The sequence below is a fragment of the Pavona decussata genome, unplaced genomic scaffold (genome assembly GCF_977016875.1).
Source record: "Pavona decussata unplaced genomic scaffold, jaPavDecu1.1 SCAFFOLD_127, whole genome shotgun sequence".
NCBI classification, from domain to species: Eukaryota; Metazoa; Cnidaria; class Anthozoa; order Scleractinia; family Agariciidae; genus Pavona; species Pavona decussata.
The window spans coordinates 1626408-1650399 of NW_028145541.1; the positions used below are offsets into that span (position 1 = coordinate 1626408).

Genomic DNA, 23992 nt, shown 5'->3' on the forward strand with positions numbered 1-23992 from the left:
AACGCTAAAAACGATAAAAGGTATTTAAAAGGTATTTAAAACCTTCTGTTGATGAACGGTCACACAAAAAAGATCTCGAGGCTTCTCAGCAACAACACTGACATCGACGAGCATATCAAGAATCTATCTTCGTATAAGCTCTCCTTCTTCCAGAAGCTTGCCTTATGCCGTGGCCTGGACTTCGCTCTTCCACAACCAGTTTCGCAAATGGAAATACAGGCAACCTTTGAAAAAGCCTACTGGAAACTAGAACCAAAATAAGCGATGAAAACAAAGAGTTAGCAGCTGCAACGCTACGTTCTATTGCTCTTAATTACATCAAGAGGAAAGGCCCGACAACCTCCAAAATCAATGCTAAGAGCGATAGGTCAGCTGAAGAAGAGAGACGACATCGTAATCACACGCCCAGATAAGGGCTCGAGATTCGTGGTCATGGACAAATCAGAGTATGTTAGCCTATTGAAGGAATCATCAATCAGTGACAAATCAAAATTTATACCCATCAGCCTTGAATAACCAAAAACAAAGGGAAGGCCTCCGAAGCATTACCACCCATTGCTTCAAAAGGAGAAGGAAGTGTCCTCCATCGTGAAAAGAATTCTACCCAAACCCGTTGCCGACTCAGTGATCCAAAAGGGCTCTAGGCTCGCACACCTGTATGGATTACCGAAGACCCATAAGAAGAAACTAGCAGTGCGTCCAATCCTGTCAGCGACAGGAACCTACAACTATAAACTTGTTAAGTGGCTGGATCAAAAGTTAAAACCTTTGTCCGTCAATGACCACACCGTTAATGACAACTTCTCGTTTGCTGATGATCTACATGGAATGAAAATCGACGAACACGATATTTTAGTGTCATACGATGTTTCATCTCTTTTCACAAACGTGCCAGTGGATGAAACAATTGAAATCCTAGCGGAGAAAGCTTTTAAAGACGATTGGTTCAACAAGGAATACGACCTTAACATCACAAAAACCAACCTTATAGAGTTGTTAGAGGTTGCTACAAAGAATCAGCTTTTTCAATTTGAAGGAAATCTGTACGAACAAGTGGACGGAGTTGCTATGGGCTCTCCACTTGGGCCACTCATGGCAAATGCATTTATGTGCAATATCGAAGAACAATTGACAAACCAAAACAAGATGCCCGCTTTCTATAAACACTATGTCGATGACACCCTCAGCAAAATGCCCGATGTTTCATCTGCCTCTGAATTCTTGTTGACACTGAATGAAATCCACCCCTCAGTCAGTTTCACAATGGAACTCGAAGACAACGGCAAACTTCCCTTTCTTGGAATGGTGATTATCAGAAACGGCCCCCGACTAGACACGAAGGTCTACAGGAAACCAACCGATACCGGGCTTTTACTGCACTACCAAAGCCAAGTTGACATGAAATACAAACATTCTCTGCTGAAAACAATGTTAAACCGGGCGTTCAAACTCTCTTCGAATTGGCATTTTTTCCATCAGGAATGTGAACGTCTTAAAGAGATTTTTTCTCGCTTGCATTATCCTGAAACCGTCGTAGAGAACACCATCACACATTTTATTGAAACGAAAGTTACTGAGAATGCATGTCCTGAACAACGGGTATCCGACGAACGAGCTCTCGTCAGAATCGTCCTACCTTTCAAAGACCAGAAATCGGCGAACGCGGTAAGACACCAACTTAATGATCTCAGCCGAAAGATCGATGCTGATGTCCATCCTGTCTACACAAGTCAGAAGATTAAGAGCAAAATCAAACCAAAGGAACATAAACCTCCCATTGTGAATCAACAAAACGTTGTTTATTATTTCAAATGTGGTCTGTGCGATGCAGACTATGTTGGCTTCACGAGTCGACACTTACATCAACGTGTGGAGGAACACAAACGATCAGCAATTGGCAATCATGTAAAGGACGAGCATGGGCAGGATCCAGAGACCATTAAAAGCAACTTCAGAATCCTGAGAAAGTGTCAGAGCAAACTCGACTGCTTGATCTTCGAGATGTTGTTTATTCGCGACCTAAAGCCGAAACTGAACAAACAATGCGACTCGATCCGCGCGAAGTTATTTGTTTAATTATTTTTAAATACCTTTTATCGTTTTTAGCGTTCCTTTGTATTTATCATTCACGCTACTATTTTTTATATTGTTTAGATGTGAATATCTTAGAGCTTTTTAAGTCAGTATCTCATTAGTTTTTTCACAATTGTATATAAGCACATATTTTACTTCTCATTTTGAACTTGAAAATGATCGTCGGACGGTCGAAACCTCGTTCTCTTTTAACGTTAACTTTTATAGTTAAAACAAGATCCACATTAAGAACCTTGGGAATGCCGAGATTTTCCAAATCCTCCTCAACCATTTGAGCAAGTTGAGAGCCATCAATCCCATGCTCCTGGAGTGGAAAAATGAACAAAAATTTGATCAAAACCAGATAATGGGTATCATTCTGGATATAAACATGCATTCACTCTTTGTACTACTTGACCATTGAAGGCCTTCACACAGAGATAATGCATCGTACCTCAAATACAGGGACATATTTTTCCAATCCCAGTCTTTGTAGCAGTTGATGGATCTCTGGATTGCTTGCTGTAGCTGATTGCTGATCAAGCCAGTTTTCTCTCATTGTCAATCCAGGAGGGTAAGGACCCTGTGGCATGCGAGAATACTGCTGCCAGGGATGTGCGGGGATGGTGCTCTCGGACTGTGACAAATCCACACTTGAACGTCTGGGTTGTGCAGGTAGATTCTCATTCCAGCCAGTTGAAGGTTCACTGCTGCTTAACGAGCGTGGACTCCTCTGCTTGGAGGCCCATGACCGGACAGCAAAATCATCAACAGAAGGTCGCCCTCCCATAGAAGGGGGTGCAGATTCTGGAAGATTTTGTGTCCGCGGTAGGGAGGGTGAGGATGGGGCACTATATGCACCCCTTCCAGGGACCCATTGTGCACCTGTCGGGACTCCTTGATCTGACAGGGCTGTATTCATCCCGCCTGATGCCTGCTGAGGAGTGGGTGTCATGTCTTCAACAAATGATGATGAATTCCACATCCCACTGTTTCCAGGAACGTCACTATCCATGATAGACGACAGTTCCTGTCGGCTGCTGCTTCTGCTGCTGCTTGTGCTGTCTGAATTGTTCCAAGCTTGTTTATCGGGTGTGCCATCATCGCAGATAACAGACAACGAAGTACCATGAGGCTGTGATGCAACCGGCCCCCAGATGCCTGATGACAGGGGTTTAAAGGTACCAGAGTCAGCACGGAGATCAGAAGTTCTCATGTTAACTGCTCCTTCTGGTCCTGACTTCTGCGCAGAAGGAGAGAACTTTTCTTTTGCAGGCGACATGAACTGTTGTTCACCCTGGTAATCATGCTGCAAAGGAAAAGTAAAGTCCAGTTTACACAAGTGATGCATCTTTATGTCCCTGTACATAAAGAGGATTAAGGCATATGTAATGTAAATGATAATAGGAACTGAAGAACATGAAGGCAACTTGGAAGACATTTCTAGCTGGAATGTAAAACCAGATCTATATGAAGACTAGCATCACAAATTCAAAACCAAGTGTTAAATAAATTACTGCACTGAAAAAGATTCAATACTTATTATTATACTACCTCCTACTTGAAAAATATGTGGTTTTCATGAGGAAGTATTTGAAAAGTTATACTAAAATCAGACATTGCTAGCAAGGGTTAGCAGATTCATACAGATCTGCTGCATACACTTCAGTTTGGCAGGTAACTAAGCTACATGTGATTATTGACAAATCATGATGTATTAATCTTCCATTCCACTGAAAGAATGAAGTTCTTATCAGCAATAAAAGGTGTAATATGGGTAAATGAAACAGGGTAAAAATAATACACAACCAAACAAGGAAGGATGCGATAATTAACTTTCTTTCTTTACCTGAGAATTAATTTTTGTAGGATTGATTTGTATAAGAAAAGCAGACTCCTGGCAAGCATGCAAAAAGGGTAATCCTGGTCATTTTGTTATCATACCTGCACCTGTCCTGACCAACTGATGCTTCGGGATCTTTCTTCGCTCAGATCATTCCCATCTTCACCAGTAGACCAAGGATATGATGACAGAGAACTAAAACCAATAGCATTAGCATAAGAAAACGTTTTAACTACTGACCTCAGAAAATTTTTAAAAGGGGCAGTGTCAACTATTTGTGATGTTAGTTTGAATGGCCGAAAAACACATTTGCATCGACGGAATCGTTAACATAATGGTTCAGTTTTGTTTACAGTAACCCCACTACTACACAGAAACTAGTGTTAGTAATCTTTGGTCACAGATGGCCAAGATTGAAATGGTTGAAACTTGAAAAAAGTGGTTCTTCCAGCATATTTGGAGAAATGGCTAAAAAAAACTGATTTTCGTTTTTTCTTCACAGAAAAAACCACTTAATATTTTATTCACAGTGATCTAAAAGCAATTTGATGTTAGCGAAAAGGTCCCTTGACAAATATTTGAGCAGTTTCGACCAAAACACAGAGAAATCTCGGTGACAGTACCCCTTTAATTTCATTTGAACGAGATGAATAAAATATTTAAAAAGTAAAACAACCAGGCAACCTACCGACTGCTAAAAAGACTGCTTGTGAACAGTTCCATTCCTGGAAGAGAGCCCTGTAGATAAACACAATCAGTTTATTGACCATTTTAATTATTATACAAGCTCTCATGTCATCTGTAATGTTTTTTGTGTTGTAATAGGGTCCTTTCGAAATATTAAAATTTCAGCTTGAATGCGAGGCCCAGAGGACACAAACAACAGAAATGAATAAACATGATTATTCAGTTTCCTTTGTTTGTGTTCTCTTAGCCTCATTATAAAGTTGAATTTTAATATATTGAAAGAAGCCTAGTAAGTTACAATTTAATTTAGTATCATGATATTTGTAATTTCTTTTCTTCTTCCAACACCTCGATTTATTATTTAGTACTTGTGGGTGGAAGTATTTTTGTATTTATTTATTTGTTTGTAATATAATAAAGTTTTGCTGTTGTTGTTGTTATTGCACATAGACCTATTGAACATTCTGTCCACATTTACACAACGATACTGTGTTCAAGTGAGGACAACTTCTTCAAGGGCTGTGTTAAACAAGCTACATGTATTCAAATTGAGCTTCAAGTTTACCATCTTTGAAAAGGGAAAAGAAATTGATGGTTTTGACTTGCCAAGCATTATATTTTATAGGTGAATGTTCCGTTATGGCTTATGATGTTTGATAGCACAACACAAAAATATTCCCAAAACTGAAGACATGTGCAATCTTACATTTCAATATTTAATGATCTTTATGCAAAAAGCGAGTGAGAGATTAAGTAGCCAGTGTGATTGCACAGCTTGAAAGTAATTAATTACTGGTAGTAATTATTGAAGGCTTCTTGGCAAGAACCAGCATTAGCAATAATTTTTCATCATCTAGCAGAAAAGTGGCACCTGGTCAAAATGTATTTTTTGTTTGTTATGTACACCACTGTCAAAACTGCAAAAGCTGACACAGGTGGCTTGGCTTGAAAATCTCATATTTATACCATCCAGAGACCTTCAATATATTTTCTACAAAAACCATAAAAAATACCTCTAGTTTTCTTCCGGCTGAAAAGCTGTCTGCACCAATGTCCGAAATCCCTGAAAATTTTCAGCATTTTAGCACTTACTTGAGATTTCTTAAAACACATAATACATGATTGCTCAGTTGTGCAAAATTTGTAAATATTTAAGTGTTTTGAAATTAAGAGATTCAGGGTCTATTACCTGTGGATTGTGAAGCCCAGGGATTGAAGTAAGGAAACTTAGACTTGTTGTGTTCCCGTGGGGATGATAACAAGCCAGATCCTGGAATGCTGGGGTCATTGGATGAAGTCACAGGTGGTCCTCTGTTTTGGAGAAGTGCGTCTTGATGAGGGGGAGGGGGAGGATTGAACTCTGGAGCGGCAGCTTCAGCTTAAAAAAAAAATAAAAGTACAGTTTTTAAAGGGAACCTCCACTCCGAGAACATATGGATGGGAAATTGTTGGAAATGGTGTCTTAATTCTAAATTTTAGTTTAAAAAGTAGAAATAACGTTCAAGTGTGCTAAAAATTAGATATGATTGTTGCCTATTTTCGCTTTAAAATTTCCCGGGCGCCGCCATTTTTGATTTTATGACGTCATACGGTTGCCGCTATTGTTAGTAAGCAGAAGTTCTTTTGTGAGAAACAATTAATAGAGCAACCGTATTATGTCATGAAATCCAAGATAGCTGCGCCAGGGAAATTTAAAAGGAAAATAGGTGATAATCAATTCCTGTTCTGTCTGACACATGTTTTCAAACGAAATTTGAAATGAGATTGTATTTTCAACAATTTAATGTTAATTTATTTCAAGAGTGGAGGTTTCCTTTAAAGGGAGAGCTGCTCAGGGAGTGATAGAGATGCACAACAAATCAAGAATTCAAAGTGGAACAGAAACCCAGGTTAGCCTTTACAGTGAGTTCATATGAATGACAAAATTGAAGTGGGATTATCACAACACTGGATCCATTATCTGTTTCAAAATTCTGCTCTTCAAATGAAGACTACAAAATTTAAAATGAAACTCAACCCAATAGCTGCATGTAAATATTATGCACGTGAGAATTTGAAAGGTTTCCTAATTTAAACAATCCATCTCTCACCAGAGAGCTGTTTTTAAGAAACATTCCTGTTTTTTTTTCTATCCAACAAGCATTTTATACTATACTAATACTATATCACCCTGCTTTGAGTTTTGAGAAAAAGTTTGAAGTAGAGAGACAAGAGGAACGTTACTTTGTAGAAAAATGCAGATGACTGTTAGGAGACTGATTATGAACACTGGAAAACCAGCCAAATGCCGATGTGCCAGACACATGTAGCCTTGCATTTATCCAATGAATACTCAGATATTGGATCCAGTTTAAGCTTGAACCATGCATTCTCCATTAGAGCGGATTTAAAAAATGCGCATTTCAGTGGCACATCGACAGAGGTGATCTTCATCCACTGTTTCCAGGTCAAACTGGAATTATTTTGGAAGTGTTAGCTTTTGTGGAGGGAGGAAAACTGGAGAACCTGGAGAAAAACCCTTGGACCAGGGACGAGACAATAATATCAAACTGGGCACGCTGATGGGAGCTGGTGGTCTCACCACTGCACCATTCCTGCTCTCTGGTTCATTGAAATGAATAATGAATTTAACATCACATTTTGGACAACAAATATTAGAGACACTTGACCTGGTTATTGTTGATAGCGTTTCGAACTACTGGGCCCAGGATCCAAGCCATCCAACTTACAAACCACATTATAAAAAGACATTAGTACACTTACTTTGGAAAGCTGTAGTTGCAGTAGCAACTTCCCCAATGACTCCAAATGGGTTTTCAGGTGTAACATGACGATCCCTGTGAGTGGTCGTGGTGGCGGCACTGGTGCTGATGGATACTGTAGCTACAGAGGTTGGAGAAGAGGATTGGCCCTGACAGTAGCAAGAAACACTCAAAATAAGTCTTTACATCAGTGTCATAACACGCTACACTGTACCATGAAGATATATTTCAGTGCCCTCCTTCCAATGAGAACCCCCTTTGTAGCATATGTACTGGCTTCCATGTGCCAGTAAGCACCCCATCCCCCCTCCCCACCATAACAATATGTACCTATAAGTACCTCTATTCCAGTAATTTAATTTGATGATTTAATTTGACTGGAGTGACAGGAATCTTTATTTAGCTGGTAAAAAATGTTTGACAGTAGTCACACAGTACCTTGGATTCCCAATTTTCCTGTGGACTGCCTCTTGTTGCCCCAGTGCTTTCACTCGTTCTGTTGCTTCTGCTCTGAAACTGCACCTGTGCACCTTGGTTTCCTTGTGTGTAGAGAGGCTTATGTGGAGCTGTGTCATTGCTACTGCTATGCCTCGCATAGGTCACCTTATTTTCTGTAACTCTTGAACTAACCACTGTCACGCTACTGCTGCCTGTTGTTGTCACAGCACTGGTACAAGCACCCATGCTTTGCGGCAATTGTCTGTAGGGTTTCCAAGCAGATGAAGCTGCCTGTGTTGTGTCTGACGCAACAGGAGATGATGTAACCAAGCTTTTGGTTACATCAATGCTGTTAACTACCACATCTTCTGACTTGTTAACAACGGAAGCAACGTTCTCTTCAAACACCTCCTGACTGCCATCACTTAATTCCGGAGAGCTTTTCATCTCATCATTGGTTTTCTCACTCTTGTTCGGTGCCACAGGTTTGGCTGGCGGTGGAGCTTGTACTGCCATGTTATTGGCCTGTTCAATTGTAGGCCACTCTGATGATGATGAAGGAATTGCTGCAAAGTTTCCACGGACAGGGGCGGGTGAGGAATTTGTTTCTGTCCTGTCTGAAGATGACATTGCATTTGATGTGGTAGCAGCTGAGGTGGTGGGCATGGTCTGTCCTATTGTACTGGGGGTGTTCAAAGCTTGTGTGACAAGGAACTTGGCCCTCTGGACTGACTTACTGGAACCCTGCATAACATCAATATGAACAGCAATCAAATGAAACCTCTCAATTTGAGTAGCTGCGCATATGACAACAAAAGTGGTCATATGAAAGAGTTGTCTCCCACCAACACAGCAGTAAACAAGTGGTATTAATATTGCTATGGTGCATTCTGCGATAACAAAAACTGTACCTTGATGGTGATGACTCTATCAGTTGGGTTCTTTGGTTCAGGTTTGCCAATTGTTATCTGTGCACCAGATTCTTCCTGAGAGTAAAAGATATCAATTCAAAATTAAAATTAACATTCATACTAACTCTTATTATGCCTCTTAGTATGTGTGGTTTTATTAAAAAAAATCCTCCTTTACCAGGCAAAGTCGTATCCCCAGATGGTCAATTTACCCAGTGCCCACCCATAAATTTAATGTCATGATCCCTTTACTCTTGCCAGCTTTCTAATGTAAAAAAGAATGTTTTATTTGCCCAGTACCCAGCCCGTAATAAACTCCCTAAATTTAATGATCTCTTTACTCTTCTCAAACTCATCAATAATTCATCAAGCCAAAACAAAGCAAATCACTACCGTGAAGGAGTTTTAGAAATGTGATCTTAATTATCATAAAATTTTGTGAACTTTTGCTTCGAATTTCTCCAAGAATTATCAATAGTTTGAGAAGTAATATCAAACACTCGAAAGAGGGTTTCCTCCTATTTCCAAACACCTCGAAGTTGGTTAAAAAATCTCGGCTGCACCTCGTTTTTCCAACCTACTTCTCGGTGTTTGGAAATCGAAGGAAACACTCTTCCTCATGTTTGATATATTACTTACAAGCTGTCTAATGTAAAAAGAATCTACATGACGATCACTCAAGGCATATTGGATCAAGTAACTTACTGTTATTGAGTTAATCTTGCTTCCTCCTCTGCCGATAACACGACCACAAATTGCATTTGGTGCCGTCAGTTGATACATTACTGTCCTAAAGATGAGAGAAAGTAGCTGTTACTTTTAAACTTGGTTTTATCAGCCAACCAATCAGTCAGTCGGACAGACAATCATTCAGTTCTTTCATTCACTTTGTCAGTCTGATTCCATTAGTCAGAAAGACTGCCCGTCTATCAGTAAGTCAGTCAGTGAGAAGTCTATCTATTGCTTTGTTTTGTGACAAAAATGGAAATTTTACCCATAATCATACTTAGGATTTAAAGCACACGAAGCGCAAAACAAAAGATAAAACATTGGAGCAATGTTTCCTAAGGGAATTCAAGGCCTCATGCAAAACCTCCAGTGAATCTGAGCTAAAACGACAAAACGCTATCTAAAATGGCCTTAGGTCGGCCATGCTCCAAGCCCTTCAATTATAGGTCTGTCTTTCAGCCAGTTAGTCAACTTACTTTGAGTTTGTGCTTCTTGTCACTTCCTTCCAATTGTCCTCACCCCTGCCCATCTGGGAATGCTGCTGTTTTGATCTCGGTGAATGAACTGCTTGGAAGAAAACCCAGGACGTCACTTAAGAATTAGTTCATGCGTCAGCGTGTGTATATCGAGTGATGGATGTACGCGGAAAGTTTGGAGAGCACGAGAGAAGCGTTAGAGTTACTCGAGGCGTAACCGAGAGCAACTCTAGCTTCTTGAGTGCTCTCCAAACTTCCCACGTGCATCCATAACTCGATATATTTGCAGTTTAAAGCATGAACCAATTCTTTTATAACATAGTGAAAATAAAGTAAATGATTCCTGGAAAACAGGTTTTCTTCCTGACTAATTACAAAATTCTCTGTACAAAGAAACAAAAAGGTGAAAGTGGTTTCTCATATCGGTTTAATCTTAACGTTTCATTAAACTTCGACAAGCTCTTATGAATGTACATTTTTTGTGGTATTGTCTCTCTGTAAAAAGTTTCTTATAACATAGCGTGCGCATGCTTCCCCCATCTGACTTGCACACATCATCGGATGGACACACGGCAGCGCATATGTTAAGAAATGTACCATGATGATGCCAATAGGAATTAGATTAGGATGCATGCGTGCTATGTTATAATGCTAAATGACTGAAGATAAACTCAATCCTGATTAATGTTGAAATTCATTAGTTGATCAGTGTACATGTACCGCACAGAATAAACATTAACTGAAGACAAACTGTTATTTACCTGGCTTATGTTCCCGTTCTCCTTCATTTGGCGCCTTTTTGTTGCTACCTGGTGAATGGCCACCTACAGATGTACCTTTTGTAGATGTTCTACTACTGTCAGTTGCCGTTGATGAATTTTGTGTGTGATCAGCTGTATTTGCACCATCTTTACTTCTTCTGACAGGCACTTGAGCTGGATCTGATGAAGTCTTTGTAGCTGTTCCCCCGTGGATCGCATCTGTGGAACTGGTTGACCTGTTTCCCCCATGAGCTGCATTTGTGACAGATTGTTGTTTGCTGTGAGAGCCTTTTCTTGGGCTGCCTGTGGAACTAGTTCCTTTCTCCGACGGTTCCTTCTTTGACACTGGCCTTTCAGCCTTGCCGTGATGTTTAGTCTCTGGTTTCACACAGTTGACTGTCTCCGATTGTGTTACCTCACTTGTAGTTTTAGTTTTGATCTCCATTTTCTGTGTCTTCACATAATCAACCTTTTCACTGTTCGATGGATTACTTTTCCTTTTGGCAAACTTTGACAACTCATCGTTCTTTCGTCTGAGATTTTTATCCTGCACCGAGTGGTTTTTAAGCTCAGTTTCTTTGCCAGCACTGTGACTACGTTGACGACCTTTTTCATTCAAGCTAAGCAAGTTCTCAGATGTTGAAACATCACCTGTACTGCTTAAAGGTCTCTTGGGTTTCGAAGGATTGGTAGTATCTTGTGACAGTCTCCTGTTATTTCTGTCCTCAACTGTGGCCTGCCTACTGTTTAACGCATTTTGTGTTTCAAGGTAAGGTTTCTTCGCTGATATAGTATCCTTGTTTGTTGTTTCAATAACTGGCTCATCAGTGCATGGTCTCGTTGTGTCCACCACATCGCACTCACTTTCTTCTTGCTCATGTTCACAATCATCCAACAGCGGTTCTTGTGGCCTGTTCTCTAGCGGCAGATCTTCACCAACTTGTCCTCCACACTGCGTCTCGTTATCCTTAGCTGCTTTCCTTCTCTTTCGCTTGTCTCGTCGTTTGGCTGCTGCCTTCTTTTTTCTTATATCTTCTTTTTCCTTCTCATGCTCCAGTTCCTAAAAAACACCATGATGTTTTCTTTAGGTTCATCACAGACATTTGCCTACTTGTCAACTAATCAAGTTGACACTCTAGATGTGGCTCTCTCACTTGCAAAACAAAGTAAACATCTATTTACAGTGTAACGAACTCAACCGGGGCCACCCAACATTGATCAGCCAATCACAGGTCAAAAGGAGTCTGGCTTTGGTAGTTTGTAAACCAATCAAAAATGAGAACATTTCTTTAAATTTCAAAGTGTCGGTTTTTTCAGTGGCCCTGGTTAAGTTCGTTGCACTGTAACAAATCAATGGCAGTTTTGTATGGTCTATACTCGTATGGATCATACATAAAATGACATCATAAAACGTTCAAAAATCAAGTGGAACCATGAGCCAGAGGCGAGTGGTTTCACTGCCAACTTTTGAACATTTTATGGTATCATTTTATTGTCTACAAGAGTATAGACCATAGAAAACTGTAGTTGATTTTTTTTTACAATAACATGAAAAAAATACGAAAGGAATTGGCTTTATTTTCCCTCAAGAAAGCGTGCATGTTACATCTGACATCATTTTTATTGTCTGCACTCTTGTGGGCTGTTTGCATGTGACGTCATGGCGGCCATGTTGGTGAATAGGAACAATAACATTTTTCTCTTCTAGGAGTCAACTGCCATTTTTATGCAAACTATGTGAACAAATTTTCTTTTGTTTTCTCCACCAACATGGCGACAATGCAAACCACCTACAGACAATAGCTATGAGCCAGTCAGTGCACAAGAATTTTGACAGTTATGGTAAAAATAATCCAGTGTCAGATACTATCTAGAGCATCAGTTTCATAGAGTTGCCTGAACTCTCTTCTGCAGTTATACATCATTCACTGGATCATCATTCAATAACAACTAAAGTTACGGAGCAAAGAATAACGAGCACACCAACTCAAGTTTAAGCACAAGTCACATAGATCATTTCCTTGTGTTAAACCAATTCCCACCTTCAGGAAAATTTCTGTATTTCGCTGGACTTTCTGTTCCTTTGCCTTCTTTGCCTGTAAACAAAAGGCAACATCATTAGGGCAGCTTAAATATTGGGTCTCTATGGTGAACCTGGATCACATAACATTGCAAAATTTCAGTTGCAACAGTTTACATGACATTATTCACAAACATTTTTGTGCACTAAAAAGTGGTTGTAACAGAGTTTACCCAATTTATGAACCCTACAAATGATAGGCAACTAAATACAAAATTAAGAAAATCCTCTCATGCCCTAAAGTCTAACTGTGTTTGAAACATATTACATTAACATAGGTCAATGAATATTTGAGTTCGACTGGCGCTGTCACAAACAGCTTTGATGCTCAATTAAGTCACTTAAATCACACTGTGCATAATCTTCACATTCACAAAAGCTTCACCCATCTAAAAACCAGTTTGTAGAACAAACTAATCTCTAATAGGCAGTTACAGGTGCACAGGATTACCAATTTTTCATGTTCAAAGATAACATGAAACAATTTAATTTCCCATATGTCATCAACAAGTACAAACGCCATTTAAAATTAGGTAGTAAGGTTTTAGTAGGCTCGATTTCCGCCGTCTCCCAGGTCCGGTCTGTGATGAGTGCGGGCTCATTTTCCCAAACAGCGGCTGGTAATCGAGCCTAGGTTTTTAGTAATGTTTAAAAAACGAACAGGAGTGTTTTATCAGGTTTAAAACCAGGAGGCGCAGCCGAATGGTTTAAGTCCCGATAAAACACGTGCTGCGTCGTTTTTTGAATGGCTTCAAAAACATTTCTGGAAAAGAGTGTGTCGATAGAGTTCATAACAATAACTATTATGCTCGTGTGAATGTTGGAAATTAGCATACGAAAAAAAGCACCACATACTAATGACTGTTTTATCAGCTGATAAAACACTGCATACTAATGAGGAGTGTTTTATCAGCTGATATAACACCACATACTAATAAGGAGGAGGTTTATCAATATAAAGTCACTGCACGTGATGTATTATCAACCATTTGATAGGTCAATGGGCTTATGAATTATTGAGGTTTTGAATTATTTTTAGTTCATAAAATTATGCACAAACCCCTTTATTTTTGCCCAGCAGTTGCATACAGGGGACACTCAGATAAGCAAGTTTGCTTGTATAGGAAACACCCCTCCCCCCCTTCCCCCACACACACACACACTCCAGGGTTCAACACCTACCTTGGTAACCAAGTCATAGCACTTTGTCCGTCCAAGCATTATGTCGTCATATTTTTCCTTGTCATCAACTGGTGCCACTAGGCACTTCTGACACTGATCTTCGGAGGGGAGATGGTTTACTACGACAAGTAACCATTCCACTACCTGAGGGGGACAGCAAATAAAACATGCACTTGTCAAAAGTAGCTGGCTACCAGCAAAAATCACTGTTTGGTTTTGTCAACAGAGTTGATATGTTTCATATATTTACATTTATTTATTCATCCTTCACGGCTATATAACGAACTCACAATGTGACCAGCTCCCACTTGTCTTGATAGCTCAGTTGGTAGAGCACTGCACCGGCATCGCAGAGGTCATGGGTTCGAATCCCATTTAAGCCTGAATTTTTTCCAGGCTTTCTTTTCGCAACTGCTTAAGTTGCATAGAAACTGCGAGGATCTTTCTTATATTTGATCTTTCATCCGCAGTTCAAATATATGTTTCATATATTTACATTTAGAGTTGATAATTAAAGGTTATTTGGCCACTGTAAAAAGAATCAAGTACTGACTTTTTGAGCGTTAACCCTTCATCAGGATATGCTCTGACGAGGGGCTAACGCCCAAAACCTCAGCACTCAAATCTCTCTACAGTGGCCAAATAACCTTCAGTTATCAACTCTGTTGATAAACCAAACATTCGTTTCTACTCCCAACAGGGGCAAAAATTAGCACCACAGAGCTTCAAAATGCCATGTTTTAACTGGTCATTAGATGTACAAGATGACATTAAATTGAAAATACAACAAAATGACATGACATACCTCCACATGGCCATTCTTCATTGCTGCGACTAAAGGAGTGTTATTCCGAGTGTCACAAGCCTGAAAGAAAAAATTATTTTGTGACCTATCAAGTCTTCATTGAAACCTACACACCCTCCCCCTAGTCCAGACTTGAGCTTACACACTGTCCACCTGCCCAAGGTTGTTCAAAGGGCAGACAACTTTAACCAGTAGATAAGTCACTAACCAGTGGTGCAAATGTATACCAAACAACTCTTCTAGCAAGTTTTCCACACAATCCCATACTTAAATAATTTAGACATACACTTCTACTCTCTAAACAAATTGTAAGGCTATAGGGAAATTCTTGCACACATTTATTTGCCACACAGCGACCTATCCAGTGGGTAAAATTATCCACTCTTTAAACAACCGGGGCCTGGTTCACATGATAAAATTTCTTATCCAGCTAACACTTACACCTCTCTCGACGCAATACAACTACGTGACAGAAAGGGTGGGGTTCACGGTTCTGCGCATGTCCATGAATCAAAATACTTGTCGCCTTTGCTCGCTATGACCCAAGCCAGTTTAATTTAATTCGTTGTTTATGAACCATTCGGAAGGGAACAGGTAACCTCGGGTGGTAATTTTTTCATATGATTGTGTTATTTCGCATGTAAATAACTGTAAACACATCAACCCAGGAATAAATCCTACAGGTCAACGCTAAATTCAATATCGACAATATGAGTACAATCCACTAGCATTTTCTGTGAATTTTGGTCATCAGTCATTTTGCTTGGACAAATTATAGAATGTGATTACTGAAGTACATGTGAGTGGGATTTTCAAGGCCATAAACTTGATAAGAGAAAAAAGGATCAAGATTCATGCACATGCACTGAAATGTGAACTCCTCCATAATTTTGAAAATAATTATAATAAGAACCAGCTGTTGCATGCTAGGAGTGTGGTGCTGTTGATTGCTGATATAGCTGATAAACATCCAAGAAAAATCAGCATGAAGCTGGAAAATAGAGCCACAAAACTTCAACTCAACGTGCTGTCATATCACACTGCAAAGCTGTCAGTAAATATTTGGAATAGAAACTAAGACATTTCTTTAAAGAAAAACTAAACAACTTCACTGAAAAACTATAAAAATTACTGCTATACAAAAATTTTCAATGCCAACATTCTTTCCACATTTGCGATGACAACTTTATTTCACATTTCCTTCCTTTTCAAAATTTTCAAATTGTTATATATCACAAATTTTATATATTAATGCAAGTAAAACATTATCAGCTTAATTACTGAACCACAATAATTCTAATCTTACAACTTAGAGTTGATCACACCTGAAAAAACATTTCTCCTCTTCCAACATTTTGATTGGTCTGAGTAACAACCGAAAAACATGCTTTTCAGAGATGTAAACACTTCCAAATTTTCTGTTTTCCAAGATTTATTTTTTACCTCAGTGTCTGCACCATTGTCGTACAGCTGCTTAGCAATCTCCAGATGACCTTCTTTACAAGACAGATGAAATGGCGTACATCCTTTTTTGGTGTGGCACTCCACATTAGCCATCCTGATGACAGAACCAATACAATACAATACAATACAATACAATACAATATTATTTTATTTAAAGTCGCGGGGCATAGGGAGTGGTTGCCCAATCTCCCGAGCCAGGGGCTCATGATAAAAATGCTCGACTAAAAAAAAAATACAATATAAATTACAATCACAATGAGAATATTTATAGATATCAAAAACACATAAATGGTAAAAATGGTAAAATAGTACAAAATGACTCAGATGATTCATGAAATTTCTCAGGGAGAAATAGAGCCAAGACAATGAAAACTACAATGTGATCAAGAAATGCAGCGATTGCATTGACATCCTGATCGAATTTTGTCGGCCAGGTTCAGTTTAGATATTTGGTGTTTGAAGGATTTTAGGGTTTCTGAGGACTGGACAGTAGCTGGTAGAGTATTCCATAGATGTGATGTAATGTAGGCGAATGAGTTACACTAAAGGCCATGTTACATGACGCAATTTTCCTTGCAACTTGAAACGCAATGATGATGACTGAAAAACATTGCAAGTTGCAGAGGGGGTGTCACACATTCGCAATTTTTTCGCAACTTAACAGTTCAATTTTTTCGTCCAGTTTCTTTTCATTGGTTACAACTGCCGCCATCTTGAAATCTCCCGTGAGCGAAGGACGCGCTCTGATTGGCTCATTGTGTCAAAATTACATTGCAAGTTGCAGAGAAGACGTTACACGCAAGCAACTTGTCTCGCAACGTTGCGAAAAGTAGAGGATAGTTCAACTTCCCTTGCAACTCGCAACACAACAATTGCAGTTGCAAAATGGGGTGTTACACATCAAAGTTTTCTTGCAACTTGTAACGCAACGTTTGTTGCGTTGCAAGTTGCAAGAAAAATTGCCTCGTGTAACATGGCCTTAAGCGCAATAATTATTCTTTAAGCCCCATTATCCACATACAGATTCTCTTCACTGTTCTGTATATATACCTTATGGGGCTAGTTGGGAGAATTTCACTGAACATCAAGACAGTTCATCTTTGGTGAGCTACATGTAGTGCCATTGTAAGGAGAATTTAATTGCTGGTCACCATTGGGACTCAAAGGATTAAGGTTACTATTTTAGCACACATTAAGGACGGTGCCTACTAATACCGAAGTATTTTGTGTGGTTTATGACTATGTGGGAAAAGCAGATCTTAGCAAGGGCTGTGGAAATCTAAAAAGAAAATTGGGGGGAACCACTTATGTGTTAGAGATAATTAAGCAACAATTATTCTAAAAAGCAGTAAAATGCAAAGTGACATATGGCGTGTTTTTCCAAATTGAAGCTTTATTATCTCTGAAAAATTTGGATACCAGAAGCACTTGCTAAGTTCTGCTTTCTCCGAATAGTCTTAAACCGTGCAAACATATCCCTGTATCAGTAGCCCCCACCCATAGGAAACCAAGTATCAAGAGATGCGCAGAACGTATGCGCAGTAGCAATAGTAGGCACCGTCTATAATTTAACAATTTGGGTGATTTCACTTGAAGTAGCTATTTTTGAATGTAGCACCTGCCAAAAATTAAAATTCTGTTTCAAAAGGGACAAAAATAGTTCATATGTAATTAAAATAAGGGCATCAAAATTGGTACAACATATTTATAAGTGGCTGTAAATTTTCAGAGAAAATCACATTAATCTCTCCACTAGCCACCAAAGGGTCACCACAATAGTATGTTGCTGGTAACCATTTAATATAAACTTGCATGTCAAGAGACTGTGTGGAGCTAATTTCTCATCAAAGGGAATAACATGATAACAGAAGCTACACCTTGAACAACCAACCTTCAGGTAATATATTGAACATGAAGAGAATTATTCATCTGATTTCAAAACACAGAGAAGTGAGTTGAAAGTTTACAACTCAGTGTCTACAATGAAATGACTGGTGGCTTGACCAGGGAAACATTACTTTTAGAGTGGTTTTCAATTGAGTGTCAAAAGTAATCTCGCATTTGTTCTGGTTTTGCATTACTACGCTCTGTGATAGGTTACAAAACTCGCGCCACTTTCTCAACCAATGGGAATCCAAACCAAAACCAACTGTGTTTTGGCTGCACATGTTTTCAGGCACCTGGTGCCAGTTACATGTATTTGCTTTGAATTCTGATTGGCTCATTGTGTTGTTTACATCTATTGCGATTGGCCAGAGTATTTACTCTGGTTTTGATTTTACGACACTCAATTGGAAACTGTTCTATAATGCTGGGTCCAGTTGTTCAAAGCCTAATTAACCCGATCCTCACTTAACATGAAGTTCAATTGCAGTTTAATCACTAATCAATAAATATTCTTTCAAAAGATTTTTGACCATAAATTTTGGCTTAGATTTGTCTTTACCATTAGCTTAAAATTAGCTTTCAAAAACATTTTTGATGAACTAGGGGGCACCCCTTGATGAAAACCTTGGTTAAATTTTAATTGGGGATTAGCGTTCATTGGCTTTCAAGCAAATGAGCTCAAAGGTTCCATAAGACATAGACAACATGAACTGAGAGTGTGAATAGTGGATCAGCCTAATTTAGGGAGCGGTCGGGTGGTGACAAAGATCCAGTTTGGTGGGGGGGCTACATGGCACAAACAGGTCTATGTAAGCACAGGCAAACCATGACACCATTTGGACCTGTCCATATTAAAAGAAAATATTGGGCCGTGAGCAAGAAAACCTTCCCTTATGAAGAGGTAACTATATTTAATGGGTGTCTGTAAAGCAGGATTGCAATGAACGGCAGACTGCAAATCTAGCAGGGTTTGAATGAACGAACGGCAGACTGCAAATCTAGCAGGGTTTGAATGAAGGAACGGCAGACTGCAAATCTAGCAGGGTTTGAATGAATGAACAGCACACTGCAAATCTAAGACTGCATGGCTTTTACTAGACATTCCTGTTCTTGTGATTGCCAATCTCAAAGACACTCAAGAATAATCTGTAATCCAGTATCAGATACTATCTAGTGCATCAGCGTCATAGAGCTGAACTCTCATTCTTCAAGAATTTACATCATTTACTGGATTTTACTGAATTAGAAGGGGTGCAAGGAACAAAGTCTCAAGTAAAAATATTTAAAGGTTGCCAACACAAAAATCCTTGTCAACAATTTTCACACTAAGGTATGGCGTAAAACATTGTTAAAGGAAAACCAATGACATTATAGCAACATCATTAAATGATAAAATATAGTTATAACTCAACTCCAAAAAATAAGTTTAAAATATCCATCAGGAAATTAATCCAAGTCACTTTCGGATTTTTGCCATGCACCCTATCATTTATTGACCAACAAATCACTTGTGTAAGGGGCAAGGAGTACCATGGCAGGGTTGGAAACTAAATTTTGAGAGCTCTTGCCAGCAGGACAATTGACCTGTGATCACTCGGCTGAGGGAATCTTACCAAGTCGACCATTGTATGAGAGGTCATAATTGTAGCCTACAGTTTGTACCAAGTCACAGTGAGCAACAGGTATGACCCCTTGATGAAAAATTTCAAGAGGTACCCACCCCACCCACTCTAAGCCCCCCTCCCCCTCTAACACCCCCACTCTGGATAGCTTACAACAAACAAATCGCTGCCAGGTTGCGATCAATAATCATAGACCCTCATAAAAAGATATTAAGGGGTACCAATCCCACCTCACCCATGACCCTCCCTGATGGATTAACAACAAACTAGAGCGGTTTTCAATTGAGTGTCGAAAGTAATTTCATGTTTGCTTTGGTTTTGTATTACTACGCTCTGTGATTGGTAAACAAAACTTGTGCCACTTTCTCAACCAATGGGAATCCAAACCAAAACCAATCTTGTTTTGGCCGCATGTGTTTTTCTGCGCTTGGCGCCAGTTACATGTATTTGCTTCGAATTCTGATTGGTTCATTGGGCTGTTTGCGTCTGTTGTGATTGGCCAGAGTAATTACTTTGGTTTTGGTTTTACCACACTCAATTAAAAACCACTCTATCTGAGTTAGCCTAAAATTACAGCCACTTCTCTCCCTTGGAAATGTTGAAGAGCTGTCGACGATCAACAAAAACAGTTTCACTCAAACGTCTTCAAGTAAATTTGTATGATCCGTTACTTTCTAGAATAGCTATGATATTTTTTTCTGTTTGATTTACAAAAGCTTATGGAAAGAAGCACAGGAATGTGCTGACATTGCACTCCAAAAGTTGGAAGCATTACCATGAGGTTGCCATGACAACCCTGGAGAAACCAATGCACAACCATGAGATATCATCTGTGCCACAGTTAATTTTTTAGTGATACAACACCCTTACGCCCCACCTCTTCCAGACCATCACCTTCTAAACAAACTGTTTCCATTTTCCGTGTATCCCTTATGTTTTCAGGGTATGGAAATGTTGAGTGTAGATTGACTAACCTGCTCAGCAAAAGAGAGACAAGCTCAACATGACCTTTTTCTCCTGCTAGTGTCAAGGGATTTTCCCTGCAAACAAAAAAGGTTGTCAGTTTCATTCTAACTAGTTCACTTTTTGACCATTCCAAGGTTTACATGTACCAAGTGTCTATTCCAGTATTGAGAATCATTTGATATCCAAAGAATAGACACATTGCAACCCCAGTTTAGATCCCGTTAGTTCCAAAAACAAGCATTTCAAGAGATTAAGACTCTAAATAACCTAATATAAAAAAAAACAATAACAACAATAATAATATATTATAATGATAACAAATAAAATAAAATTAATTAATTAAACCTTTAAAGGGGGAATTCTTCGTCATGTAAACACGTGGTTTCCTGGGAGGTTCTTCTGGAACACTAGTCTGGAGAGCTATCGTGAGGGCAAAGATGTTCCTCGATAACACATGAAAAATCTGGAACAATTTGGGTAGATGCTCGTGGGGCAATCATGTTATAGATGAGCTAATTGCATTATGGCCTTTTATTGGAGTTACCTCAACTATGGTGCTTGTCCCCCAACATCAACTTGGTTCCTAAGTGTTTGGGAATCACTCGGCTATTTAATAGGCACTCAGATAGTGCAACTCAGCTGTCCAACCAATGTTTGTGATGAGTAAAAAATCACCTTTTTCCTTCACGTATTTTGGCTGAGAAAAGTGTGTTTTTCCTTCACATGTTTTGCCGAGCAAAGCACGTTTTTTGTTTACGTGTTTTGGCTGAGCAAAGCACGTTTGTCCTCCACATGTTTTGGCTGAGCAAAGCACGTTTTTCTTTCACATGTTTTGGCTGAGTGAAGCACGTTGACACAGTGCTTATAGCTGGTTCATTAAACTGGGTACGGCAATGGGTGACTGGTGAGTTGAAGTAGTTTAAGGTGATTTCACATGTATACATACAGTGTATACGCTAAGCATAACTGCCAATATATTTAGCATACACTAAACTGTTTACTGTTTCTCGTCTAGGCAGTTTTTGGACAATGAGAAACAAGTGACAGTCAAACTATGCACTTTCATCCAACATTCACTAATAACATCTGACAAATTTTACATCGAACAAATTTACAAATGCTCATGTTACATTAACAACTTGCTAGTGTTCCTTGTCAAATTACCAAAGAATGCCACAAGAATCGCTTAATTATGAAAAAATTTAAAAAGCTAAAAGAACTTTAAAAATGTTTTTGAAAAGGAAACACCAAACATTTTGAAATATTCAGTCATCTTCAGATCACAGTCAAGCATGAAATTGATGCATTTGAAAATGCTTGTTTTTTTCTTATTTCTCATCTCAATTTAGTCTTATTCCAATGAACTGCTCACCAATGAGTGACTATGATTTTTTCATGCAAAAACACTTTTTGACGATTCCAAAGATTACAGAGTGTCAGATCTAGTATTGAAAATTGCTTATCATTATCATTATCATTGTCATTGTCATTGTCATTGTCATTGTCATTGTTATTGTCATTATCATTATCACTATTATTAGTTTAATTAAAAAAATATAAATAAATTAAATCTTTATGCGAGGAATTACCCATCATGCACTCAAATGGTTTTCAGGGAGATCCTCCTGAAACAGAAGTCTTGCTTTCTACATCTGGAAGTTCATTACACCCGAGTGTGCTAGACTAACCTGCTATTTGGGAAGGGTGCATTCACACTGGCCCCATAATCCAGCAACAACTCCACTACATCCACATGGTTTTCTCGGCAAGCCTGTAAGACACAAACATCAAAATGTGTTTGTTTTCCTCTGTAGTCAATAAATTATAGGGAACATCTCAACCTGGGCCCAGTTGTTCAAAGCCCGATTAAGCTAATCCTGGGTTAACGTGAACTTTGATTCGAGTGTATTTACTAATCCATAAGGATTCGTCCAAAAGATTTTTGTCCCTAAGTTTTGCCTTAGACTTTTCTTTACCATTAGCTTAAAATGAGCCTTTAAAGTCATTTTTAATGCGCGAGATGAAAACCTCGGTTAATTTTTAATCGTGGATTAGCGTTAATCAGCTTTCGAACAACCCTGCCCAGGACTTTACTTTAATTACCGAGAGCTACAGAACACCTTTAGCTGTTATGAATCCCATATATCAAAAAGGAAACAATAATAATAATCATCATCATCATCCTCCTCATCATCATCATAAAGCCTGATATTACTGAATGGGAACCCTGCTGGCTGGTGAATTGCAATAGTAATAATCATATACTTAATTATCATTTCATCATATACTTATTCAGGGGTTTCTATAAGAGCAGGCAACCGGCGAAATTCGCCATCTATATCAAGCAAATTGACCTAAATTCGCTGCCTACTTTCTCCGAAATTAAAAAAATTAGAGTAAAATTGAACTTCCCTTAGCCGCCTACTTTGCAGTTTTTGCCGTCTGCTTAAAAACTTATCGAAACCTCTGCTCATTACACTCTTTCAGGGATAAAGAAACAAACCGAACAGAAAAATATTTCAAATAGAACAAAACACGGTTAAGAATCCCAGGTGCCAAGAGGCGAACCAGCTGGCCATTTACAAGAATGGCCAAGAAGTTGAACTGAGGGCTACCAAGAAAAAACTCCAGCTAAAGGCCAGAGTGGGGCTTGAACCAGGGACCTCCAGATTACAAGCACGACGCCCTAACCACTGGGCCACAGTGCCTCCAGTATTGCAAACAGTGCACACTGAATAGAACAAATATTTCATTTCTTCATTCAATCAATCAATCAATCAATAATCTTTACTTATACATGATAAGTATTAAAGCGACGCTTCACTTGTGGGGTCGTGTCTAAATAATTAAATAAGATAACTAATGAATTAGAAAATAAATAGGATATACACCAGCTAAAATCATATAGCTACTTACTACATACAAGTCTACAACGATAAAAGCTTAAATTCTAAAGTACAAGGTGGTACTCTAGTATTGACTAATTATTAACACTAGTTATACTTAAAATCTTCCTCCCTTCTGGTTAATGTTTGAGGGGAGATACAGTCAAAATCTAGGTGTAGCAGAGTCTTTGACCGTCTTGTCATAATCGCATATTTCTTAACATTCAGGTAACTGAGAAAAGATTTAAGACGTCAAGAAGCTGTTTTGTTACAAGTAACAGTGTTAATGGGTTTGTAAGAACAACCACATCACACACCTGAAACAAAGGCGTAATGCCAGTCTTTGTTCTGCAGTCTCTATTTGCGACATTTTCAAGAAGTAATTCAGCAACATCCCTGTGGCCTAAAAACACAAGTAAAA

At 38.9% G+C, this 23992-nt stretch overlaps 2 protein-coding genes across 2 annotated transcripts in view; one reads left to right on the forward strand and one right to left on the reverse strand.

The window, feature by feature from the left end:
• LOC146469145 (uncharacterized) overlaps nucleotides 1-23992 on the reverse strand; it is a 37125-nt gene that overhangs the window by 1998 nt on the left and 11135 nt on the right. The window contains exons 8-26 of the mRNA XM_085123792.1: nucleotides 23889-23974; nucleotides 22375-22457; nucleotides 20695-20760; nucleotides 16191-16305; nucleotides 14748-14807; nucleotides 13943-14086; nucleotides 12723-12776; nucleotides 10681-11740; nucleotides 9920-10007; nucleotides 9420-9504; nucleotides 8715-8789; nucleotides 7804-8547; nucleotides 7367-7514; nucleotides 5793-5981; nucleotides 5617-5666; nucleotides 4605-4654; nucleotides 4018-4111; nucleotides 2528-3382; nucleotides 2327-2398 (exon numbers count right to left, since the gene is read on the reverse strand). Coding sequence (XP_084979918.1) covers nucleotides 2327-2398; nucleotides 2528-3382; nucleotides 4018-4111; nucleotides 4605-4654; nucleotides 5617-5666; nucleotides 5793-5981; nucleotides 7367-7514; nucleotides 7804-8547; nucleotides 8715-8789; nucleotides 9420-9504; nucleotides 9920-10007; nucleotides 10681-11740; nucleotides 12723-12776; nucleotides 13943-14086; nucleotides 14748-14807; nucleotides 16191-16305; nucleotides 20695-20760; nucleotides 22375-22457; nucleotides 23889-23974 — 4118 coding nt within the window. The remainder of the gene's footprint in view (nucleotides 1-2326; nucleotides 2399-2527; nucleotides 3383-4017; nucleotides 4112-4604; nucleotides 4655-5616; nucleotides 5667-5792; nucleotides 5982-7366; nucleotides 7515-7803; nucleotides 8548-8714; nucleotides 8790-9419; nucleotides 9505-9919; nucleotides 10008-10680; nucleotides 11741-12722; nucleotides 12777-13942; nucleotides 14087-14747; nucleotides 14808-16190; nucleotides 16306-20694; nucleotides 20761-22374; nucleotides 22458-23888; nucleotides 23975-23992) is intronic.
• LOC146469146 (uncharacterized) lies at nucleotides 670-2076 on the forward strand. Its single transcript, XM_085123793.1, has one exon. The coding sequence runs from the start codon at nucleotides 829-831 to the stop codon at nucleotides 2074-2076; it is 1248 nt and encodes a 415-aa protein (XP_084979919.1). The 5' UTR covers nucleotides 670-828.

What these genes read in the sequence shown, in the direction of transcription:
- LOC146469146 (XM_085123793.1), top strand. Translation starts at nt 829, where the DNA reads ATGAAAATCGACGAACACGATATTTTAGTGTCATACGATGTTTCATCT.